Below are 26130 nucleotides of genomic sequence, written 5' to 3'. Positions count from 1 at the left end.
CCTGCTCGTGCTCTGTCTCTCTCTCAAAAATAAACAAACATGAAAAAAAAATTTTTTTTTAACTGGCTGAGTATGTTGGGTCATTATCACATTATAATTTTTTAAATTTAAAATAATGGTAAATAGGCTCCAGATTAGCACTTTCGGCAGAATGTCTGATTTTCATGAACGGATTATGGATGCAAAGTGGTGGGGGTCTGCCTCACAGAACTATAGTGGAGGGCCAGTTGTTGGGGGTCCAACTACAAAGTCTCGACCTTGATGGAAATGCTCAATATCTTAATGACGGTGGTTTTGGCATAACTGCACATAATTGCCAAAACGAAACTAGACACAGCAAAAGCAACTTTTACTGTGTATAAATTATATCTCAATAAACTTGACTCCACCTTACCCTCTCCAAAGACATGTTGGCACGGATGCGGAGCAAGCAGAACTCTCATTTACTCTAGTGAGACTGCAGACTGGTGCAAATAATTTGGAAAACAGTTTACTTGTAACCAATATAAGTGAATGAGGCACAACTAGAACCCAGCGATTCCACTAATTATTTTATTAGCGGGCCAACAAAATGTCTACATGTGGGCACAGACAGGTACACGAATGTACACAGCGTTGTCTTAATGGCCAAAAGTTGGAAATATCAAATACATATTACAGGAGAATGGGTAAATGTGAGATAGTCTTAAAATGGAATACTACATAATAAAAACGAACAAACTATGCGTCATGCAAAACCACAGATCAATTTTACAAATAAGCAAAAGAAGGAAGACACAGAAGAATACATAGCACGTGATCCCATTTATATACATTTCAAAGCCAGACGAAAAACTACAGCCCTAGATGTTGGGATAGTGGTTTCCCTTGCAGTTGGGAGGGGAGAGAGGTCAGGTGAGTGTGTGAGAGGAGTTTTGGGGGGCTAGAATTACTTGATCTGACTGACCAGCAGTTACATACATGTCCATTCACTCTATCATAATGAATTGAACGACACTTCATCTGTGTATTTTTCTGTATGTTACCACTAAGATACAAAATGTTAACTACTACAAAACAAAACAAAACAAAACAAAACAAAGTATGCATCCTTTTTTGTAAGATGATGATGATAAGTATATCCCACAGTGCTCAAAGTGGTTGTCTTTGTTTACTGGAACTGAAAGTGATTTGTTTTCCTCATTAGAATGCTTTGATTTCTAAACTGAGCATGTAGTGAAAGAAATCCTAAAATCCGCAAAAAGTTCATGGGGTATCCTTAAAACAATATTTCTTAAAAGAAATATATTAAAATATTGGATTAATGACGAAAAAATCATACTTGATGTTCTATCTTTATTAAAGGGCATAGTCGTCAAGCGTCTATCTCTGTAACCAAATTTATGTTAAGAAAACATGATCCCTAGCAATTATTTTTTCATTTTCAAATGAACATAAAAGAGCAACATACTCAATCTTGAACTACATCCAGTCATACTATAATACTAGGTGATGGGGAGGGGGGTCACTAATAGCTTCGTTTTTTTACATGTGTTTACATTTAAAGCCCTCTTAAAATATCTGGTGACTGCTAGTTCCTAAAACAATTTTGAGTCAAATTCAGCTTTCCTAAGACAAAACAACATGATATTACTACCCCATCCTGTATCCCAGAAGGAATACTTTGACCATCACAAAAAGAAAGAGAGAGAGAGAGAGAGAGACAGGGAGAGAGGGAGAGAGAGAGAGAGAGAGAGAGAGAGAGAGAGAGAGAGAGAGAGAGAGAAACAGAGGCAGGCTCTGTGCTGTCAGCGCAAAGCCCAATGTAGGGCTCGATCCCATCAGCCACGAGATCATGACCTGAGCCGAAATCAAGAGTCAGACACCTAACTGACCGAGCCACCCAAGCACCTCAAATTTACTTTTTATGTAAAAATATTCATATGAAATTCTTTACCTTCTCCAAATAAAAATCAAGGTTAAAGTCTGAATTATGCATGAGATTTTGTCAGAAACTACCTAGATTAACTGTAGGATCAATCCTCAAAAAACACAGGAAATAAACAATATCAGTAACCAAAGCGAATCCATTTGGAATCTACCAATAAGTTTCTACCCAGTAAAATCTTAGACTGATTACCCACATTAGCATTCAACTTCCACTTGTGAAGGAGTAAATATAAATCAAATAAGTGCAGAGGTAATAAACAATATAGATTTATTCCTACCTTCGGTAGCCACCATTTTTTCCATGTAGGTCTCCAAGTGGTACTTTTCTGGGAATTATAAACTGAGAATCTGTTACTACTCCCTGGTTGAAAATGACATTGATGGAAAGACGGAAGGAGTTTCTTCTCAAAACTCTGATCATTTCAATTTTAAAATGAATTTTTAGGGGCGCCTGGGTGGCTCAGTCGGTTAGATGCCTGACTTCGGCTCAGGTCATGATCTCACGGTTCAGGAGTTTGAGGACTGCATCAGGCTCTGTGCTGACAGCTCAGAGCCTGGAGCCTGCTTCACATGCTGTGTGTCCCCCTCTCTCTGCCCATCTCCCGCTCACAATCTCTCTCTCTCCCTGTTTCTCATATAAAAACATTTAAAAATTTTAAAAACTGAAATGAATTTTTAAACGCCTTAAAGACATCTACCATCAAAGAATAGGATGGGAACTTGGAAGGCACTAGGAAACTAGAATCTTTAAAATGAGGACATCCATCCATAAATATTTGGAATATTAAATTCATTTAATTAACGAATCCAATAGGTTCCCAAGATGTAAATGCTCAGCAAGGGGCATCTGGGTGGCTCAGTCGGTTAAGCATTCAACTTCGGCTCAGGTCGTAATCTTGCAGTTCGTGGGTTTGAGCCCCATGTCGGGCTCTGTGCTGACAGCTTGGAGCCTGGAGCCTGCTTCGGATTCTGTGTCTCCCTCTCTCTCTGCCCCTCCCCCATTCGCGCTCTGTCTCTCTCTTTCAAAAATGAATAAATGTTAAAAAAAACAAATTAAAAAGTGAAATGGCTATAAATATCTACGGTTCCTTGAGATATTATATAATGACACTGTGAAACCATCGCGATTAGCAAGACATTGAAACACTCATCAGGATGATTATTAATAATAATTTCTGTAATATCAAAAAGATTTTCTTCTTAATAAACACAATTTTAAATATGTTAAAAAAATTTTAATTGTATTCTTTGGAAGATGTCAATTTATAGATGTCTTATAATGTACATGACACATTAGTTTAACAATGCACTATATAATTTATGAATCGATTCACTTAAATTAGGGGGCTGCTATAAAAGGTTATATCAATGGGGTGGATGATCAATAATGTTTGAAGACTACCACACCCCAGAAAGTGTTGAAGGCGGGGGATAACAGAAGACAAGGAATCTAAAGAGGAAGAAAAAAGCAGTTTCTGCCATTTAATGACGATCTCTACTAATTACCACATTAAAACCAAACCAAGCATGATTATCATTCACCCAATTTTACAGGCAGATTAAACTCAGAGAGCCTCAGTTCCTTAGCACCCAAGTTGCTCTCGGTCTAAAGCAAATACTCTCACCCACTGCCCTCACTGCGTCTCTGGCTCCCAAACAATAAAGGCGGCCCCTGGTCTTAGCCGTGAATTACAAATTGAAATCCTACGGTAGATCAGGTCTCCCGTACCTGGGATATAACAGGCCTGAATTCGATCGATTTGCTACCAGGAACAGCATTCTGTGCTTCACAAATGAGTCTGTACCCCAATTATCTCGCCCGACTTCTCTCTCACTTTTCAACCTCATCCAGAGAACCCTATATTTTCATTTCTTGTTTTTGCATGGATTGGTTTTTTGTTTTTTTTTTTTGTTCTTCAACCTTCTGCTTCTGTTCATCTTGGTAATGTATGTGTATTTTCTTGATTTCCCCCTAAGGAACCATCATCTCTCCTAGGCATTTTGCCCCTTTCTTATGGTGAATAAACATTTACCAAATTATCCTTTTTTTTTTTTTTTAACATTTATTTTTGAGAGAAAGAGAGAGAGGGAGAGAGCACAAGCAGGGGAGGGGCAGAGAGAGAGGGAGACACAGAATCCGAAGCAGGCTCCAGGCTCCGAGCTGTCAGCCCAGAGCCTGACGCGGGGCTCGAACTCGAGAACAGCGAGATCATGACCTGAGTCGAAGTCGGATGCTCAGCTGACCGAGCCACCCAGGCGCCCCTTTCCAAATTCTCTCTCTAGCAAGTGTGCCCAGCTCCTTCAATGAATAAATTGATGGCACTACACTCAGGGTGCCCGCAACCCTGAGAGAGGAGACGGGAAGGAATGTCATTCTAACACCGTGTAGTGAGAGTGTTACACAGTCGCGTGGGAAGAAAGCGCTCACTCTGCCAGCGCGTTCCCAGGAGAGCCTCCCAAAGCTGCTTCCTGTGACCTGGGGCGTGCAGGTGAGTGACAGATCTGCATGCAGGTGGAGAGCAGGAAGGCATCTTCAGTGCACGGAACGCTATCACACAAAGCTGGTCAAGCACGGCCCTTCTGTGTTCCTAGCGCTTCAGTCGGCAATGAGGAGTGAGATAAGGCTGGAAAGAGAGGACAGGCTAGGAGGGCGGGGGCCGCAGGACAGCGCTTCTCCAGGAATGCTCAACCCACTGCCAGATTCTGAAGGGCCCCAGGCAGGCCAAGAATTCAAGTCTTTTCTGATGTTCACACAAAAGAATGACAATTATCCCATATTCATTTTCAGGTGTACCTACAGTTAATACTGACCCATTACGAATGTACTAAATCAGTTATGGGATCCGTAATTGGCTTTCATAAACTAGAAAAAAGGATCACCAGAGCTTACAGGAAATCCTAAGTCTTCTTTCCAGTAGCTGCTATGCAATGCCTGTTTGTGCTACCAAGCTCCTTATGCCCGGACAAGCGATGTGCACCCAGGCATGCACGACAGGCGTTTGGCATTCCTGCGCTCCCCGTTTTGTTTTGAATTGGTCATGGTCTTAAGTGATGCACTTTAACCTTTCTGAGTTATAAATTTGTTACATTGGCTTCCAAATGACCAATTAAGATGGTTGTGGGCTCTCTGGTTAACCCTCCAGAGCACAGTGACGCACAACTGGGAAGACCACCCCGCCACCAAGGCATGCTTCCCCGCGCCGGGCCACAGCCACCCAGCGGGACGCAACGGAGGCTCACGGAGCTCTGAGTCCCTCAGATAAGACACTTCCTTCCGGGGCCGTGAGGCCAAAGCCTCACCAGGACAAACCGTCAAAAGCCACAACTGGAACTGACCACCCACCTTCCCCTAAAAGCTCGTCAGGATGAACTGCATTATGCCCTGCGTCCCTGTTTACCCAGAGCAGCAAAAAGGTCTGAAGCTCTATCACACCTGGGCTCCTCGCCATATGGTTCGGCGCGTCACTTAAATAGCTCTCGCCATCCAGATCCTTCTACTAGCCCTCTGGAACCCAGGTCTTTTGGTGGGGGACGGGGGGAAACCCTCTACGCTTTCAAGTTCAATCTCTCTGAATGCCTCAGATATCACAGAAACCTGGGTGTCCCCTGAGGACAGTTCTTTCTCAGAAGACGTTTCAAGCGATGACTCACTTTTTCTCTCTCCACAGAGAGAGAGCCCATGTACCACAGACTCATTACCGCTTCCCAACTACCTCTCTCCACACATTCCCGCGACCTTCAGACATCCCATCGGTCCTCCTTGCTATAGTCGTCTACAGACATCATTGTCACTTCTGCTCATCTTCCAGTAATGTGAGCACTGACCCCGTCTCTCTCTCAACACTACTCCGGTCCTCATCTTAAAAATTTCAACCTACTCTCAGTCGAGCCACCCAACAGTAAGCCTCAGAGGCCCTGATCTGCTGATTCACTTCCTCTATCCTACCTCAATGAGCCACTCCCAAGGCCGCACCCCGCCTACATGTTCTAACTGCGCCACCACTACAGTTCTGAATTCCTGCATTGCACGCTCTGGTTACTATCTCCCAGCTTCCCAGGTCACCTCCTCCGTGGAATACCAGACTCAAACCGTTTTGGACCCGATCGGGTCTCCATCGCTTTTTCAACGTCCGTCACCACCCCCATGCCCTCGCTTCCCTCCTCACCCAGCTAGGTACTTTATTGTACCTATGTTATAACTCACACATTAGAAAACTTCCGTGAAAGAATCTCACAGAAGATTAAGTACAGCAGGAAAATTAGTGAACTAAAACACAAATCGGAAATTAGCCGAATGCAAAGAAGTAGAATTCTCAGAGAGACAGAGATTGGAAGAACAGAACAAGAAGGTCCAATATGTGAGTGACAGGCATTTCCGAAGAGAACCGCAGAGACATAACGCAACACAATAAAACTGCCGATCACGCAAGCTACCAGAAAGGAGAGGTTTAAGGATCTCCATAACCACCTCTAGGTCAGATAACTAACAAGGTTAAATCCAGGTTTCAGGCTTTTTGCAGTGTATCATATCACTAAAAGAGGAGACAGAGCGCTAAGAGATCCCATGAGGCTCAAATCACACATATGCTACTTCTCCAACTGGGATGCATGAACTCCTAGAGATGGTCCATGATGTGCTAGGAATAAGCACATCAGAAAGGTCAACAAATAAGGTCAGAAAACAGACATGCTACTTTTTCCTGAACTATTAATTTTACACAAAAGATTCCAAGGAAGTTAATTAAGCCCATGAACTGGCAAATAATTCCATCTTAACAGAAATGAAACAAGCACGGATATGCTCACTGAAGGAGTACTTATACGTGCATTAATTTAGAAGATAAAATATAAAACCTGAGCGTGGGCCAAGCGGCTTCTGACAAACTCCTCCATCCTTAAGGTTATGTACTCACTTGCCTCAGCTATTGTAACTAGGCTAAAAAAAGCACTATTAATAGCTCTGGTTGCTATCTCATCAATGCGTGAATTACTACGATTGGCAGAATTCAAGATCTGCTTAACAACAACAAAAGATTCTTTCTGTAACTGTTTTTGTTCTTTGGTTCTGCACTTACACGCAGCAGTTTGTGTAGAATATAGCAAAAATGCTGGGAGACTGAGGACAAAAAGTGGTACGCAGAGAGGGAGAGATACAGGGCTCTGCCTCATCCCACGGTTTTCTGGTCACTGTGAAGTTCTGATGAGAAACCCTACAAACCACCCATCCTAGAAGCCTAATTTATTATACTACTGCCTTGTCTGCATCCACTATGTATCACCACCCAGGGGTAAGTCAGGATCGTAACCAGGGGTAACTTACCAGGGGTAAGTTACAAGTAACAGACCCGTGTAATAATGGCTTCAATAAAAGTCCCAGAGTAGTTGCACTTTGCTCTGTGATGTTCTCTTGTGGCTCTACTTCGTATAGTCTGCATTCCTAAGTGTCACGCATGGTCCAATATGGCTACACCAGCCCCAGCCATCACATTTTCATTCAAGTCAGCAGGACAGAGGTAAGTACACGCATTCCCTTTAAGAACTCTACCTGTTGGGGCGCCTGGGTAGCTCGGTCGCTTAAGTGTCCCACCCTTGACTTGGGCTCACAGGCTCACGGTTCGTGAGTTCGAGCCCCACATCGGGCTCCATGCTGATGGTACCGAGCCTGCTGGGGATTCTCTCTCTCTCCTCTCTGCCTCTCTCTCTCTCAAAATAAATAAATACACTTAAAAAAAAAAAAAAAAAAAAAGAACTCTACCTGCAAGTTTGCCCATATCGCTTCTGCTTACATTCCCTTGGCCAGAATGCAGACTATATATGGTTGCAAAAGGTTCTGAGAAATGTGATCTATTCTCGGCATCCGTGTAGTCCGCTAATATGGGGGAAGAGACAAACTAGCAGTCAGTGTCATACCATATTCGAATAAATCCTTTGCAATGCCCCCTAAACATGCCCCTTCCATCTGAGATGATGGAACAGCTAGTGTGCTGAACATACCCTGCCTTTCTGAGCCCTTTCTGTAACTCAGCTCAGGGGAAACAAGTGTGTCCAGATAACCAGTGAGCTTTATGGACAACTTGAGAACTGGCAGGAACACTGGTACACTTAACCAAGACATCCTTTTTGTGGTTGTTGTTAATATAAGCAACAGGAAGCCTCAAAGCACGTGCTATTAATCATACCACAAAAGAAAGGGGTTAATAACTTCAGCTACTACACAGCAAGAATTTGCCTGCTTCCTGATTTGACCAAGTCAGCTATGAAATTAACGAAAGTAACAGCTTGGATTTAAGCCACGCCTTTCCTCACTGGAAATCAAACTTTGCAAGTATATAGTAATGCTATTTTATTTTCATAATGTACCCTAACGACAAAATAAAACCTGGTATTTATTGGCACATCTTAAATCTCTCCTGCTTTAACATTTAATTTGCTATATACAAATATATACATACACAAGGATAAGAACTGAAAAAGAATGAGAAAAAATGGCAACAGCTGATTTGTTACACCGTGGTAGAATTATAGCTTATCTGTTTAAATATTCATTACTTCTAACGCTCTTTGTGCTGTAATGTTTTAAACATTTTTATAAACACACACAGGAATATATATATTACACACATACAGCATAGAGTATGGACAACAATAGATGGTATCACGAAAACATCACTGGTTTTGAAGCTACACGTAATCTTAAAGTCCAGTCTTCCCACCTACCAGCTGTGTGACTTAATGAAAATTACATAACGTCTGTAAAATAAGGATCACACTAGTACCATTTAATGTCTGTTGCTCTCATTGCCACCCTGCTCTCACCTACGATCAGTAGTGTAGGGGGCCAAAACCCGCAAACTCTTATTTTCCGAACTCCTTTGCCTGCTGGCTTCAGATTAGAGCAGACAATGAGACTGGAAGTGGACAAGAAGAGAGAAGGCATTTTTCTTTCTGCTTCCGGTCGGCTCTCTAGCAGATGAAACCATGGTTCCACAGGCTTCCTGCTCGTGTAGGAAGGCTCCAAGGGTAGTGGAGCAAACTGGGGCCGTCTCAAAATCAAACAGATCTCAAAACATCAACAATAGATAGACCCACAAACTGCTATTTACTCAGACAGCACCGTCTCTTAAGCGGTATAAATATGTAAATGGGCAGAATTGTTTTTACTTTTAGAAATATTCCTGGAAAGCTTTATACTTCAGAATAACTACTATTGAAAAGACCTCCTCTCTTAAAATTGGTATCTGTCAGTCTCTCTATACTTTCTAAGATAAACAAGCTGGGGGGTAAGAATTGACTAATATTACCAAGGCACAGAAATATTATTAGGAAGAGTTTTAAAAAGACGAATTTAAAATGTTCCAACCCTTACCCTCAATCCATAGCATCAGGAGCCACTGGAAGTATAATATGTCAGACTATGAAAATATGTGACTCAGCAGCTTATGAAATTTTTAATTGCAAAATGATCTCAACTTGGCTTGCTTTTGCACCAAATGGCCTGAAAAACAGTACTGATAGCTAGCCAGGCTTCCAATTTGACGAAGTTATGGCCAGGGATGCTAAGGAGGTTGCTGCTGGATCTGCTTATCATCCTTTCCAATCATCTAGAAAAGGGGAGGCAATAGCCTTAATTTTGTCAGCAGAAAGGCTGAGGGAACACGAAACACGAAAGACAAAAATAAACGGTGTTTGGAAAAGTGGAGAAAGTGACACAGATGGGAGGGGGGAAAGATGAGGACGATAAAGGGTAAATGGCATTTGCTTTTAGCGCTTATCATGTTCTAAACACTTACTCACTACTTGTCATATATATGTTATTTAAATGTAACGGAAGCCCACAGGGTAAATGATATTCTAGCTTCTATTTTTAAACTGAGGGAATTAGGGTTCGATGAAGTTTAAGTAACTTAATCAAAGTGACACAACTAGCAGAAGGCAGGGCCCAGTTTCTAGCTCAGATCTGATGCCAAAAGCTTCCAACTCACCATCCCGCTGGGGAAGATTTCTAGCTGCCTCTCTCCCTCCCTTTCTTTTGCCTGGCCTCTGTCAAGTATGGGACCTCTATGGCCTTGTGGAAGTGAATCTGGAGACTCCCAAGCACCAATGAATTATACCTCCCCTTCTCGCTCCACTATTCATCCAACTGGATTCAATAAGCCTTTGAGGACCAGGGTCTGGCTCACAAAAGCAGAAAAACGAAAGATACTTACCATAATTCCGCAAGGAATCATCGTTCCATTTTTATAGACAGGGAAAGGCTTAGAGAGATACAAAACTTTCACAGGTTATAGAGATAATTAGATTACTTACGGTAAAGGGTTTAAACCCAGGTCTGGTCTACTTCCACATTCTTCAGAATCTTACCTAACAATTCTGAAAGGCTCAGGAGCAAAGATACAGCTTGTTAATGCACAAGCTGAAATTTACAACACTAACTCATCCTCACAGTGATTCTGTTCTTTTTACAACATTAAAAAAAAATTTTTTTTTAATGTTTGTTTATTTTTGAGAGAGAGACAGAGTGTGAGCGAGGGAGGGGCAGAGAGAGAGAGAGAGAGGGAGACACAGAAGCTGAAGCAGGCTCCAGGCTCCGAGCTGTCAGCACAGAGCCCCTGACACGGGGCTCGAACTCACAAACTGTGAGATCATGACCTGAGTCAAAGTTGGACGCTTAACTGACTGAGCCACCCAGGCATCCCCCAACATTTTATTATGAAATCTGTCAAACATACAGGAAAATTGAAAGAATTATATAGTGAATACCCATATACCCACCACCTCCATGTTACATGAACATTTTGCTACATTTGTGATAACATCCCTACCCATCTATGCATCCCTACCTTCACCCATCAGTGTAGCTTATTTTGTTAATGTATTTCAAAGCAAAGCTCCAGATACATTTTATTTTTAAAAAAAAAAAATTTTTTTAACGTTTATTTATTTTTGAGACAGAGAGAGACAGAGCATGAACGGGGGAGGGGCAGAGAGAGAGGGAGACACAGAATCGGAAGCAGGCTCCAGGCTCTGAGCCATCAGCCCAGAGCCCGACGCGGGGCTCGAACTCACGGACTGTGAGATCGTGACCTGAGCTGAAGTCGGACGCTTAACTGACTGAGCCACCCAGGCGCCCCTCCAGATACATTTTAAATGGGAGTCGTGAATAACTCAAAACACTAAATTTTGGAATATTATTTACTCATGTAAAAGGTGGTCCCAAACTATATCAACTATCCTTTAAGAACGTTTTTACTACCATTCACAAATTCTGTCAGCAAATCGCCTTTGAATTTACTCCAATAGCCATGTTGAAATTAACATAAGTTAAAACAGCTGCTTCATAAAAGTTACACTCACTTGACTGTGATAGAATTTAACAGTTTTAAAGCAAATCCATTTTAACTGCTTCATATTTCAAATAAGATTTGCCTTCCCAAAAAATGGAAATTCCCTAGCTTTAATATTCTTATTTTTTTTTAACTCTTTAATATTTTAAAATTTCACAGTACTATAAATTCTGTCACAGAAGTCTTAGAAGCAGATCAAATCACTTCTAGCAAGCCTTGGAACCTTGTGAGTCAGGATCTCATTTGAAACTGACTGCTTTGGTACGGGAGCGGCTGCCACCAAGTCCGGACCCAACACCACATGCTGCCGACGCCCGCCTGCCCGAGGTGCACTCCCGATTCCTTCTGCTTCTAAGTCTAAGGTTATAGAGATAATTAGATATGGCAACTCTCAAGGATCAACTGATTCAGAATCTTCTTAAGGAAGACCATACCCCCTGGAATAAAATTACAGTTGTTGGGGTTGGTGCTGTTGGCATGGCTTGTGCCGTCAGTATCTTAATGAAGGACTTGGCAGGTGAACTTGCTCTTGTTGACGTCATGGAAGACAAACTGAAGGGAGAGATGATGGATCTCCAGCACGGCAGCCTATTCCTCAGAACATCAAAAACTGTCTCTGGCAAAGACTATAATGTGACTGCAAACTCCAAGCTGGTTATTATCACAGCTGGGGCACGTCAGCAGGAGGGAGAGAGCCGTCTTAATTTGGTCCAGCGTAATGTGACCAGCTTTAAGTTCATCATTCCTAATATTGTAAAATACAGCCCAAACTGCAAGTTGCTTGTTGTTTCCAATCCAGTGGATGTCTTGACCTATGCGGCTTGGAAGATAAGCGGCTTTCGCAAAAACCGTGTTATTGGAAGTGGTTGCAATCTGGATTCACCGGCCCCGTTACCTAATGGGGGAAAGGCTGGGAGTTCACCCGGTAAGCTGCCATGGGTGGGTCCTTGGAGAGCATGGAGACTCCAGTGTGCCTGTATGGAGTGGAGTAAATGTTGCTGGTGTCTCCTTGAAGAATCTGCACCCTGACTCAGGCACTGATGCAGAAAAGGAACAGTGGAAAGAGGTTGACAAACAGGTGGCTGACAGTGCCTATGAGGTGATCAAACTGAAAGGCTACACTTCCTGGGCCACTGGAATGTCTGGGGCAGATTTGGCAGAAAGTATAATGAAGAATCTTAGGCGGGTGCATCCGATTTCCACCATGATTAAGGGTCTCTATGGAACAAAAGATGATGTCTTCCTTAGTGTTCCTTGCATCTTGGGACAGAATGGAATCTCAGACGCTGTGAAGGTGACCCTGACTCCTGAGGAAGTGGCCCATTTGAAGAAGAGTGCAGATACACTCTGGGGGATCCAAAAAGAGCCGCAGTTTTAGAGTCTTCTAATGTTGTACCACATCACCGTCTAGACTACAACGGGATTTTTAGTTGGAGGTTGTGTATATCGTGTTCTGTTATTCAAGTAATAACGTGAAAAATGGCCTAGGAAAAACGTCAGTTTCCTAAGTTACAAATAGGAATGGTTCACAAAGCCTTGCGGCTACATCCTGATGCTGGATGGTACCCATCTTGCGTCGTTCTAAGTCAGTTAACGTGAAACAGTTCCACTGCCTCAGAGACACCACCGCCCATAATGAATATGCTGCAGTTCGCTATTCAAACCAGATGTGTATTTACTGTGTGTTGTATGACTTACTTCTGGATACTTCACCCAACATGCCTCGTGCAACTTTTGTTTTCTCCAGCCAATCACATCCTGGGATCCAATGTTTAAATTCAGCATTGCATGTATTGTGCATAACTGCTCTAAAGGATCTTATTTTGTGTACTGTGTAAGTCAGAACATAGTGAACGTTGCCATATGATGTAAAAAGAAAGATCTACCTATAAGCGATGCAACCAACTATCTTAAGTGTCACACCAAGCAACTAAAATATCAAATAACCTTCGAACAGTGAAAAAAAAAAAAAAAAAGAAAGAAAGAAAAGAAACTGACTGCTTTATTCTATAACCTTCCTGGTGAATACGAATGAATTTGCTTCCCAACTCTCTGTGACAGGAAAGAGGCCGCGATCTTCCCTTCACAACTATTAAGAAGGAAACGAGCACAGAGGGCTGGCACACTGACTTTCACGGCCATTTCAGGCACGGTGGTCAGCAAATTACAAGGATAATACGAGAGAAGCCAAAACTGTAGTTTGACACCATACTACTTCCAATGAATATCATTTAGGAAACACCTTTTAGAAAGTCTAAAACCGGAAATACTTTTTTGCAGAGAGCAATTAAAAGTGAAATCGCTCCTGTTCCCACCCTACAACTGCACACAGGCATTTGGATTGCGGATATTGACCTATATACTCCATGTATCCCTGCAAGGAGCCACCACAAGGAACCAGCAAAATGAAATTAACTCTACTTTATAAGCCACACAATTAGTTTCAGTCCTGAAAATAAAGGAGGGTGAAAAAAAAAAAGGCATTCTTTCACCTGGTATATAAAATCTACCATATCATTCCAAGTAAAAATGAACTGAGAATGTAATTATTGTTTATTTACAAAGCACTTCCTTTTCTTGAAAGTTCAAAGCGCTTTCATTAGAAATGTTTTCACAACTATGCCTGTTTCTGAGGGCCACATACTTTTTCTCTTACGGTAGTTTTTCTTTCCCGCAATGAGTCAGCCCAGAAAAAGCCAAAACTGAAGAGAAAAATAACCATCACATAAAATAAATTACAACCACTGCATAGCATACCTGTCGTAACGGATTCAATAACTTTCTCAATAAAAGTAACCGGGAGAAATAGGAGTTTTAATCTTCAAATTCTACTTTATTAATTTCTCTACGACAGCATCCGCCTAAACAAACAATCACAACTTTGGCCTTGCAATTTGGCTGGGACACCCACCACCGCAAGCAAAGGAAAAAAAAACATTTTTGATGGCTCATTCAAATGGAAAAGCCATATATCAGAAGTTATTGTGTAAAACCTCAGTACTTTGACGGAAAGCGCAGTGTGGGAGAACACATTTAATTAGGGTTGGCTCTTCAAAACATTAAATACTCGGTTATAATCACATTACAGCTTTGTCTTATAAAGAGAAAACACAAGAAAGTTCAAGGTCAGCCCTTCCTTGCTTCAACTCTTGTTTTAGGCATCAGAGGCAAGTAAAAAGCTTGAAAATATAAGAAAAGACAAGGTCAAAGAAGTTAAGGATAGAACCAAAAGAAAACTAAATAACTGTTATGTTTTTCTTTCTCCCAATATCAAATATTCAGCGTAATTAGTAATTCTTCCAGTGACTATCTGAAATCTCTATTATAAATGTGTATACTGGGGGCACCTAGGTGGCTCAATTGGTTAAGCGGCTGACTTCAGCCCAGGTCATGAGCTCACGGTTCGGGAGTTCGAGCCCCGCGTCGGGCTCTGGGCTGACAGCTCGGAGCCTGGAGCCTGCTTCACTTTCTGTGTCTCCCTTTCTCTCTGTCCTTCCCCTGCTCCCACTCTCTTTCTCTCTCAAAAATAAATTAACATTAAAAAAAATTTTTTTTTTTGGGGCGCCTGGGTGGCGCAGTCGGTTAAGCGTCCGACTTCAGCCAGGTCACGATCTCGCAGTCCGTGAGTTCGAGCCCCGCGTCAGGCTCTGGGCTGATGGCTCGGAGCCTGGAGCCTGTTTCCAATTCTGTGTCTCCCTCTCTCTCTGCCCCTCCCCCGTTCATGCTCTGTCTCTCTCTGTCCCAAAAATAAATAAAAAAAAAAAAAACGTTGAAAAAAAAAAAAAATTTTTTTTAACGTGTATACCAAAGAGCAGATATTTTCATAATTTAGTTACATTAGAAATCTGAGTAAACTTGTAAATCACTATATGGTCACTGGCCTTTTTCAAAGAAAATTTTTAAACAAAAGTTATCTTTTAAATATTACTATGTAATATCCATTACTAATAGTGACCACTTTTGTGTACCTGCTAGGTGCCTGGCTCTTTCCTACGCTTTTGCTCATTTGATCACCTCGGCAGTCCTACAAAGGGAGGTACTATCCTCATTTTACCCTGACTGATCTGAGTCACTACTGAGAGGTTAACAGCGAACACCTAGTCGGTTGACAGCAGGACTGGCATTGAGTTCCAGGTGCCTGACACCAACAGCCAATCTCACACTTGCATCCCTTACACAATTCCGATTATCAAAATCTAGAGCCAATCCCTCCGAAGGACGATGTAAATGGTGGCCTCCAAAATCAGAAAAGAAAACAATCTGTTTCAATCACAGAATTATTTCTGGAGGGACTCCTTACACCTTCTGGAATGTCCTTTTTAAAAAAACAAAAAACACATTTGTGAGGTCGGGAGAGGCTGCGACTGGCCTGCTCTGGCCCCACCACAAGCAGGGCTGTGGTTTAAAACAAAGAATGACCGGCACTTAGAGATGCCTTAGCTGTCAACAAACGACCTAACCCCCAATGCGATGGTAACAACACGGGAGGCCTTTGGGGGTGATCAGGTGTAGAGGAGGTCACGAAGGTGGAAACCCTACATCGGGATTAACGCCCTTACAAGAAGAGGAAGACACACCAGAGCTTTCTCTCTCCACCGTGTGAAAACAGAGCTCGCCAGAGAGACGGCCAGGGAGAGGGCCCTCACCAAGAATTAAATCTGCTAGCACCTGGATCTTAGACCTCCCAGCCTCTGGTACTGAAAGAAGCAAGTGTTTGTTGTTCCAACCATCCAGGCTACGGTATTTTATTATAGCTGTGTGAGCTATGTGTCATCACCATATACCCTGCTCCGTCGCATTACAATCAGAGAGGTTCAGTGTCTTCGATCGCTGGCTTTGCAGAACGTCTTTATCAGGGGAGGGTGAAATGCTTACAGCGTAAAGTAAGAACTAAGTATCAACTGCCTTACTAACTGTAACTAAGGCTACCAATACTACTGATACCTTTGATGAGCTGAACATCTGAAGTATTTATTACGATACGGGTTAGGTCGGCATCAAATCTTTTTGTACTAAAGTCTTTGGCTAGTTTCACAAACTATCGAAAGGAAATTATATATTTTTCAGATAAATCAGTGAATAAGAAGTGGTACCAGAGCAATTGTTGTCAAGGCAAGTTCATTTAGGAAGCAAGGAGAACTCTCTTGTGGGCAATATCTATTTAACAATCAGATTTTCCTTTCTGACTGTCATTGGCCAAATTTTGCACCACATAAAATGGAAAGCCAGTTGGAGAAAGAGCAAAAACACGGCTGGTGTTTCAAAACATTGTTTACATAAATTTTGAAGTCTGACGAACAGACCAAAAAGACAAAATATTCTCTGAAATTTTAGACTCACATAAGTTTATCAGAGATTTTCTGATCACTCACATCATCTAATTAAATGTATCTTCTTTTAAATTATTTTGACTTCAACAAAAAGCAGAGGAGCTTCGATGCAGGTTAAAAAAAAGTTATTCGGTGAGGAGAGATGCTGTATAGTTTCAGAAGTTATTTTACATACAATACCTCATTTATTCTTCACAATAACCTGGTACAAAATGTCTTGTTTGTTTATCAGGCTTATGTGGTAGGATAATGAGATTCAAAGAGGTAAAGAACTTGTCTAAGATCATGCTGACCTGGGACTCCATTCCAAATCATCTGATTCTCAATATCAAGCTCTGGCAATGTATCCTTATCCACAAGGACTTCCAGGAATGAGAGAAAAGTCAGCTGAGAGCTCCCTGTGGTATAATCTAGAGTGGAGATATGAGGCGAGGGGAAGGCGCTGGTGTGAACTCCCAAGAGGCCTGGCCAGCACCTCTTGCCACTAAGGGACGACGAGCTCTAGCTTCATGAAGAACCTTGTGGGTAAGTCCTAAAACTCAGGAGAAATTGTGGGAATCCTCATCAACTCTGAGGTCTGCTCTCTGGGAAAACCAGGCTCTTGTCCCCCACCTCCACCCCAGCTAATCCTCGCTGGGATTCCAGGAAATGAAACTGAGTCTATGTAGAAAAGTCACAAGAGCCCTCAATACATTAATTTTCTTTGTTATTTAACAGGTGCCACCTACAGAAACACCTTGCTTTCCACAAAGGAATTAGAATGAGTAAATCTGGGGGCACCTGGGTGGCTCAGTCGGTTAAGCTTCCCACTTAGGCTCAGGTCATGATCTTGTAGTAAACGAGTTCGAGCCCTGCATTGGGCTCTGTGCTGACTGCTGAGAGCCCGGAGCCTGCTTCGGATTCTGGGTCTCCCTCTCTCTCTGCCCCTCCCCACTCGTGCTCTGTCTCTCTCTGCCTCTCAAAAATAAAGAAACGTCATAGAATGAGTAAATCTGTTTTCAATATGGTGCCAAGGACAGAGCCATGAATAAAGGAGGAAGCCCCAAAATATCTGTTTAAGGATAATGTAGGGCTGAAAATAAGCGCAAATATTACCGTTAGTTAAAATTGTGGATCATACCATACCTCAGAAAACTATATTTGAGACACACTGAACATTGCATGTATAAAACCTGGAGGGGAAAGACAGGACGTAAAGTTGCAGGTACAGAAAAGACTGAGATGATCAAACTAACAAAAACTCATTAATAACTGAATAGTACCTGCCAAAAGAGTTAATGAGCACTTAGTCTAGATTAATAAAAAAAAAATGCCATGTCCAGAATCAGGGAGTTTAGACTCCAATCTATTTCATGCTGGAGTACTGTACCAATGGTCACACTTCAGGATAAACTGATACAATGAACCTCATCAGCAACAGAAAACAATGAAGAGAACAACAAGAAGAGCAACCAAGATAACACAAGAGCAGAAGGTCAGTTAAAACCATCAGAGCTGCCTGACAACAATATATTCCTCAGTAGGTAATAGTACCACTCAACTGTGTAATGATGGGCCCACAGCAAAATAGATCCAAGCACGGGAAAGGGACCCAGACCAAGTGAGTGGTACTGAAATGGACCAGCTATATTAGAATGCTTCTTGAAAATGTCTATGACAGGGCCCAAGCACATGTGTAATGACTTAGAAATTAAAGGGTGTAAGCGCATGTGCGTGCACTTTTTTTAATTATGCCAGATGGACTGCTAATGTTGAGAAGTCACCTGCTGCCCTTTAGCCTCACTTCTCCTAATCTTGGAATTCTACGATTCATTAAAGGATACGTTAATTAAAATTCTAGCATTCTTTTGGAAACGGTAAAGTGATGTATCATTTGGTTCTTCTTCCATTTTGTCAGCATTTTAGAGAAACATCTACACTAAAAAGCTATAAAGAGGAAGGAAACCATGATTTCTTGTACTGCAAAATTATGAAGAGGCTTGTTGGCATGTATCACAGTTGCTGCCCGGTAAAGTATTTTATTAATGTACGACTGATCCTAACCACTTCCAGGGAAAGACAGAAACCACACTTGACACGTGTGAAAACAACTTTTTTAAAAAAGAACAAAATCCATACAAGTAATTTTCATTGCTCTCATTAACTATGGAAAAAACTTACTAGTGGTCATTAAAAGATAATAACAATTCCTCCATTTATTTATTGCCTTCTATTCAAACATCATCCAAACACTCACTGCATACTGCAGGACCAATAATAAACAGAAAGAAGAAAGGTGTGGGGGCTGCATCATGGAGCAGTTAGTCTGAGATAGATAAGTTGTTAGCAGCATGATGACAAGAACACCTAATTGTAAAAATTCAATTTAGGTGCAACCCAAATGATACTGTATTAATAAAGCAAATTTCAGAATACAGAGGAAATCTCTATTTCTTAAGTTTTACTGACAAAGAAATAAACATTTGTTTTTAAGGGTGGCTGAATACTGAATTTACTGAAGTTGGTAAGTGTACTGAGGTTGTGTAAGAGATATCCCCTTTCAGGAAATACACATTCAAATATTTAGAGATAAAGGGTCACAATGCATGTAACTTACCCTCAAATGGTTAAAAAAAAAAACAAACCCTGTGTGTGTGTGTGTGTGTGTGTGTGTGTGTGTGTGTGTGTAGAATGGGAGAGAAGCAGGGAGAGAATAGAGATACAAAACTAATAGGATCTGGATACTATATCATTTTTTATAATACCTTTAGTTTTTGAACTTTTATACATGTATGAACTTATTTCCAAATAAAGCTTTTTAAAAAGAACAAGAAGCAGATAAATGAGGAAAAAATAGCAAAATGTTGATAATTCTTAAAGATGGGTTATGGATAGATGGGGATTCATTCTACCAATCTCCCTACTTTTATCCATCTTTGAAATTTTCCACAATAAAATGTTACAAAATAAAGAGGAGGTGAGTCAGCTACTGTAACTGTACATAAGTTAGCCACTAAAGTAACTGGAAATGAATGGATAAATACACGTACGCGCGCGCGCACGCACACACACACACACACACACACACACAGGAATATTATTCAGCCTTCAAAAAGAATGAAAGCTTGCCACATGCAATGACGTGGACAGAGCTAGAGTGTATTATGCTGAGTGAAATAAGTCAATCAGAGAAAGACTATATGATTGCACTATATGTCTTATTTAAGAAACAAAACAGATGAACATATGGGATGGGGGATAAAAAGATAAAAGAGAGAGGGAAACAAACCATTGGAGAGTCTTAAAGATAGAGAACAAACTGAGGATTGATGGTGGGAGGTGGGTGGGGGATGGGCTAGATGAGTGATGGGTACTTAGGAGGGCATTTGTTGTGATGAGCACTGGGTGTTGTATGTAAGTGATGAATCACTGAATTCTACTCCCGAAGCCAATATTGCAGTATATGTTAGGTAACTAGAATTTAAATAAAAATTGGAGAAGAAAAAGATAATAATAAAGTGACTGCAAAACAGAAGGCATTCAATAAACGATAGACATGTTATTATAAACTGAATTCACATCTATCTTGAATGTAGACAAGGTATTAGCTGTTGGTCTTTAATTACAAACAAGAATCTATTGACAATCCACAAACGTAAGGTGCTCTGCTGGAGACTGCAGTGAACATGCTCGTGTAAGTCAAGCACCAGCTGACGTACTCAGGACTCAAGTGCTGATCAGAAACGACCAGAAAGCAAAGGTCAGGAGTCAAAGAAACTGAGCTCAAGTGCAAACCAACATCACCTCCCATGTGATCTTAGATAATAACCCGGAACATCTCTTCATCAATCACATTAAAAAGGTGAACTCATGTGTTTGACAAGGTTGCTACAAGAATAAAGTGAAATACACAAGAAGTTGTTCTATGACCTCTCAAGTGTTATATACATGTTAGTTCTCATTGTATTGCGTGTAGAGCCCAGGTGCGGAGGTGATGTCTACACACAGTAATCGTAACACAAAGCAGAGTGCTAAGTACGCCACAGGAAAAGATCCCCCCTGGCTAGGAGAGAACAGGAAATCTTCGTGGAGGAAGTGGTACCTGAGACAGCGCTTAACGGATGGACGGGCAGAAAAAAGTCAGAGAGGAGGAAACAGGATCGTAGGTGGAAGGAGATAATCCAAGAAAGGACATGAAAGGGAGAAAGCGTAAGGCATGTAAAGAGTAACAGAGTTTTGGCTAGAGTCTGAGAAACAAACACAGCAGTAGAATAACTAAAAATAAATCTGAAAAAGTGAGGATAAACCGGAGAAGGCCTTGCCTAACTCCTGTGAGGGTCCAGATGTGTGGTTCACTGCTCACCTAGCACGAGCAAGCTCCTCTTCCCTGCTAGTGCCAACAAAACTTCACCATCCAAAGCTATAAACTTTTCCAAAATAAGGCGCTCGGTTTCAAAGGAAATTAATCAAGTCAAACCTACCATACGTACACTGCTGCGACAGGAAATGGCTTTCTATAATCAGGAAAAACTCAATCCCGGTGAAGATAAATGTCACCCAAAAGAGTTTATATTTGGCTTTGGAGTATTTGTTTTTTCAGGCAGGAGCTTCCAAGTCATATTTTTCTTAAGCCGATGCTAAAGTAAGAAGATTCCCAGGGCACCTGGGTGGCTCAGTCGGTTAAACACCCCACCTTCAGCTCAGATCATGATCTCACAGTTTGGGAGTTCGGGCCCTGCATCAGGCTCTGCGCTGCTGGTGCAGAGCCTGCTTAGCATTCTCTCTCTCCCCCTCTCTCTCGACCCCTCCCCTACTTTCTCTCTCTGGGTCCCTCTCTCAAAATAAATAAATAAACTTTAAAAAAAAAAAAGTAAGAAAATTCCTTAACTACCCACCAAAAGATCTTCAAAAGTGGTCATACAACTGAAGTCAAATGTTCTTGTAAACCTGACTGACTTTCACAGAATGTGGCTTAATTCAAAATTACGTGACTATTTTTCCTTTCTTATCCTTTTTGCAATAAATAATAAATAGCTGTACTTTTTAGGAAGAGAACATCCTTTGGCTGTTTTTTTGTAATCCTTTGAGTCACCTACTGTGAAATAATGAATAATCACTCCATCATGATTTATACCTTTATATGACTAATCTTACGAAGACGTAAGAAGGTACGTAAAATGTCTTGTGACTATAGCACACTAAAAATCTTAAGTCCATTTTAATGCCCTTAACTGAATATTAAATTTTTTTCACTGCCACCTCTCCCCCTGACTCTGAATGTTAAATTTTTTACTGGTGAGAAGAAAGGCCATAGAACCATTGCAAGTTATAGGGAAATAAGCTCAGAGATCATCTATTCCGACCTTCTCCTTCAACAGACAAAAAAACCGGAAGCTAGGGAAATTAAGGGACTTCCTTCTGATACACTGCTAACTAGGTAGAAACAGCTCTGAAGTTTAAAAGGTTTCTGGCACCTGGTACTGATGACACCACATTCCCATACTGGACATTCTTCTGACGACACATAACTCCAAGAAAAACTAAACATTACACACAAATCTATGTTTGCCCTTAAAAAACAAACAAAAACCAGAAAAGTGCGAAGAATGGGCATTGTTTCGAAGAAAGCAGTTAATGAACTTATACTATCTCCCCACCCCCGCCCCAAATCCCCAACCATACCGAAGTACTGGAAAATACTCAGCTTTTACAACCTCATACCAGTTTAATGATCGAAAAAAGAAAACACGAGAAGCCAGTGCTATGCTGCGTTCGGAAGCCATGAATGCCTCCCCATCAGAAACGAGGGCAGCGGGTAGGAGCAAAGCAGAGAATGGACTTTGGCGGGTCTGGCATGCTAGGGAGCCTGCTCAGCACGGAGGACAGAGCTAGGAGGGAGCACAAACGTAATTCAACCCACAGTGTTAAAAGAAATCAAAGGAAGGCAAATCTGGAAAGCCTGCCCAGAGACCAATTCCAGAAGTCAACAGAGGTCTTTAAAAAAAAAATGTTTTTAATGTTTTATTTATTTTTGAGAGAGAGAGAGACAGAGTATGAGCAGGGGAGGGGCGGAGAGAGAAGGAGACACAGAATCAGAAGTAGGCTCCAGGGCTCGAACTTGTGAACCGCGAGATCATGACCTGAGCTGAAGTCGGATGCGCAACTGACTGAGCCAGCCAGGTGCCCAACAGAGGTCTTTCAACCCAAAGACGTTCCCAAGACTCATTACCTAGTACATTACCAAGCGGGACTACACTTCCACATCAAACTGCTATCCCTCGCGGTGTGGAGGGCACGCTGCAGCCAGGATTCGGCCGTGGGACTGGGCTCGACGTAGAGTTCCTTCAAAGAGCCGAGCCCTGCACTACGCAAGGACGGCCTATGCGGCTGCTTTAGTAAGAGGCGCCTGCAGACCCTACAGCTGCCGCGATGCCAGCCTGGTTTCTGATTCTCCTTCAGAATAAAGCAGGAGGTTGGGTTCCGTGACTTCACACGACACGGGCCCGCCACGCTAACTAGAGAAAGGACCAGAGCTCCTGCTGCCACTCCCAGGGTCTTCACGCCCGACACCGTGAACCGGAAATGAGGCTTCACTGTCTGGGAGGGAAAGGTTTCCCTCAGTTAATGAAATCTGCTTCCCATCTGATAAAACCCGTGTTTGTGCCACTCCAGAATTCAATACAAAATTCTTCAAAACGTGCTCATTTGTCACTGAATGAACAAAACACAGAGTCTAACAAGAAAACTACACCTAATTAGTCACGTAAGATCCTGACCAATAACGCCTCTAAAACAGCAGTGTCTCCTCATACAGCACAGCAGTAAAAGGTTTCCAAGACCTTAACTGTATAATACTGTGCCGCTAAAGCACACGCATTATGCATATTTATAAACATTATTCTTGGAAAGTGGTGTTTTACAGGTAAACAATCTATTCGTTATTTGCATATATTTCACCGCATTAATCGCTGCACTAAATGGACAAAATATGTTCAGTTACTTCCGGTATTTCGCATTCAGCCAGCTGCACAGGGCCGACGTAACCATCAGTAGTGGCAGCCAAGCAAACGCAGTTTCTTATGCTGATTAGACAAACTCTATCTACGCCAGAGAACTGACAAAACCTGATCAGACTTACTTGCTACTCCGGATGCCAGTCCATACAGCAGTCCGCCCCCATCGGATTGCTGTGGGAGAACGTGTGCTCCTGGAGGGGGCGGCTTCTCTTGTCTGATAAAGTTATACAATAGGGTTTTCACAAGTTTGCTGGTGTATGGAAGACTACACAAAAAGAAAAAAAAGAAGAAAATCAAACCCGTGGAAGTCGCCTGACTTTGTATAACAATAAACAGAATCTACAGACTCTATTAGTATTAAAGGGATTAACACTTCGAAGGAACCTAGCACTGTCACATAACGGTGAAGATCGTGGGCTTTGAGATCAGACTTGAGGCTGAATTCTGGCTTTCCTGTTTCTATGCCACAGTTGTTGCTCAAATCACTTCAACTCTTGAGCTTCAGTTACCTTACTGGTAATCCCGTATAACAGGTGAGATATTATTAATTCAGGGTATTATACGGTACCTGGTGCTTGAAGGGAGATAGTACCATAGAATCAGTAGGGAAACACAAGAATTAAGAAAGCATTAATACAAAAGACTACACATTTTAAGTATGAAATCATTCAATTTATGCATGCACACACAAGACACATATGCATACAAGTGGTTTAGATGTTAACACTCTTTGCTTTAAAGTAATGGAATGAGAGGAGAAGGGAGAGAACGCAGGTGAAAAGGGATATGTGTCCACAAATTAAGGTGATAAATCAATTCCTGCCATCTAGAGAAAACTCTGTAATAGAATCCTGAGCCAAAGCCCAGGCTCCTTCTCTATTATCAGCGGTTTTCAAATATGTTCCAAAGAGCCTTAAGGGATTCTATGGCTGTGCCACAGGATACTCAAGGAGAGAGGTGACACACAGACAACCAAGGCAGCAAGGACGAGATGACAAAGACAGAGCTCCCACTCTCTGAGAACTTCCATCAAAGCTACTTGATTTGTATCTGTTTTACAATCTCAAGTTCTGTGAAGACTGTGTCAATAGAAGATGTGTGTGTGTGTGTGTGTGTGTGTGTGTGTGTGTGTGTGTATTTTCTATCTACTCCCAGCCCCCCATTAGGAGACTCTAAGTTTCTGCTCAAGAGCAGAGCCCCCCATCCTAACACATGTCTGGCACATGGTCGCCACACAATAAGTATCTGTGACCACGTGAAAGTAGGAACCATCAGCTAAGAGGCTGCTGGAGTAGTCCAGACACAGGGTGACAGGGCAGAGATGATGGTCATTTCAACGGGACTAGTGAGAGGGGGAGACTGAAAACAACTTCAGCGGACAGACATGACTGATGGATGCTTACACATAGAGAATGATGCAGAAGGAAGAAGGAGGAGGACTTCAACGTTTCACTTCTACAAAGAAACCACTTGAGAAGGTAAGAAGCTGGGGGATGAAAGGGATGGGGAGGACCGGCAGTTTAAACAGGAAAGCAGAAGTGGGTTACTTATGCGTGGGGTTTGAAGTGTGGACAGAATGACCGAAGGAAACGTTCGGCGGGACATCTGGGACAACGTTAAGGTTAGAGGACAAGACCCAAGACAGAGATCTGTACAATAAAAAAAAAAAAAAAAAAGAAGGTAGAAAAATGTAAAATAGAAACATACCATCGACCTCGCATCAAATACTTGTGACTGATGCTCTGTCGCAAAACCTCCTTGTGGAAGAGTTGGCAAGAAAGGAAAACCACCATTGTCGATACAGCTTCTACTGAGATTTCATATGTAATATCTCTGCAGAAACAGGAAGCAAACAGAATAATGATCACTTTGGAAGATTAGGACTGCTCTTTTCTAAATAAACTATACATTTAAAAACTCAATCTAAATATTCAATACGTTTCTAGGTTACAAAGAACTAATGTGTTCTACCTAAAAATTAAGTCAGGCAAAAATAGGAAAGCTTTTCCCAACCATTAGCTTTTGTACTCGGGTCAGGCATCCCATTACTTTCCTATTTTCCAGTTCCAATCTCCTGCTGAATGACAAGTCTATTACTGTAGAATGGAAACAGTTAGCAGCAACGTTCTGCTTTGAAGATAAACCCTAAAACCTTAGGTTCGTCCCTGTTTGGTTATAATGCAGAAACCCAATATTCAGATTGTCAAATTTAAGAGTAAGTCACAGTGCAGGGAAGAAAACCATGCCTTTTCGTGTTGATAATCACTTAACAATCAGAACAATGTATACCTTACATCCCCCCATCTCTAGTGTCTGCTTCCATAAGGCCACCTGTGTATGTTCAGCAAAATATGGACAGTGAACAAATTATTCCTGTTTTATTAAGCATATTTCTATTATGAAGGACTACTCCTGTCCTCCCAAGATCATTAACTCTCTTTAGAAATAAGTCTTAGGTCAAAGAAAAAGGAAACAAGGTTTTGGCTGAGGAGGAAGCACAAAAAAGAATAAACGCATTAAGTAATCTTCAGT

At 41.7% G+C, this 26130-nt stretch overlaps 2 protein-coding genes across 9 annotated transcripts in view; one reads left to right on the top strand and one right to left on the bottom strand.

Moving 5' to 3' along the window:
* The window catches only part of DYM (dymeclin), a 357662-nt gene that overhangs the window by 221041 nt on the left and 110491 nt on the right, over positions 1-26130 (bottom strand). For all 8 annotated transcript variants that reach the window (XM_058692153.1, XM_058692154.1, XM_058692152.1 and 5 more), the window contains 2 exons: positions 25306-25431; positions 23721-23863 (listed from right to left, as the gene is read on the bottom strand). In XM_058692153.1, coding sequence (XP_058548136.1) covers positions 23721-23863; positions 25306-25431 — 269 coding nt within the window. The remainder of the gene's footprint in view (positions 1-23720; positions 23864-25305; positions 25432-26130) is intronic.
* On the top strand, positions 11592-12768 carry LOC131490097 (L-lactate dehydrogenase A chain-like). Its single transcript, XM_058692160.1, is given in 2 exon segments — positions 11592-12154; positions 12156-12768. Coding segments are annotated over 2 exon segments (996 nt in total). The 5' UTR covers positions 11592-11654; the 3' UTR covers positions 12652-12768.

Source organism: Neofelis nebulosa, chromosome 11 (assembly GCF_028018385.1).
Source record: "Neofelis nebulosa isolate mNeoNeb1 chromosome 11, mNeoNeb1.pri, whole genome shotgun sequence".
Taxonomy (NCBI): Eukaryota; Metazoa; Chordata; class Mammalia; order Carnivora; family Felidae; genus Neofelis; species Neofelis nebulosa.
This window is presented reverse-complemented; position numbering and strand designations above follow the sequence as displayed.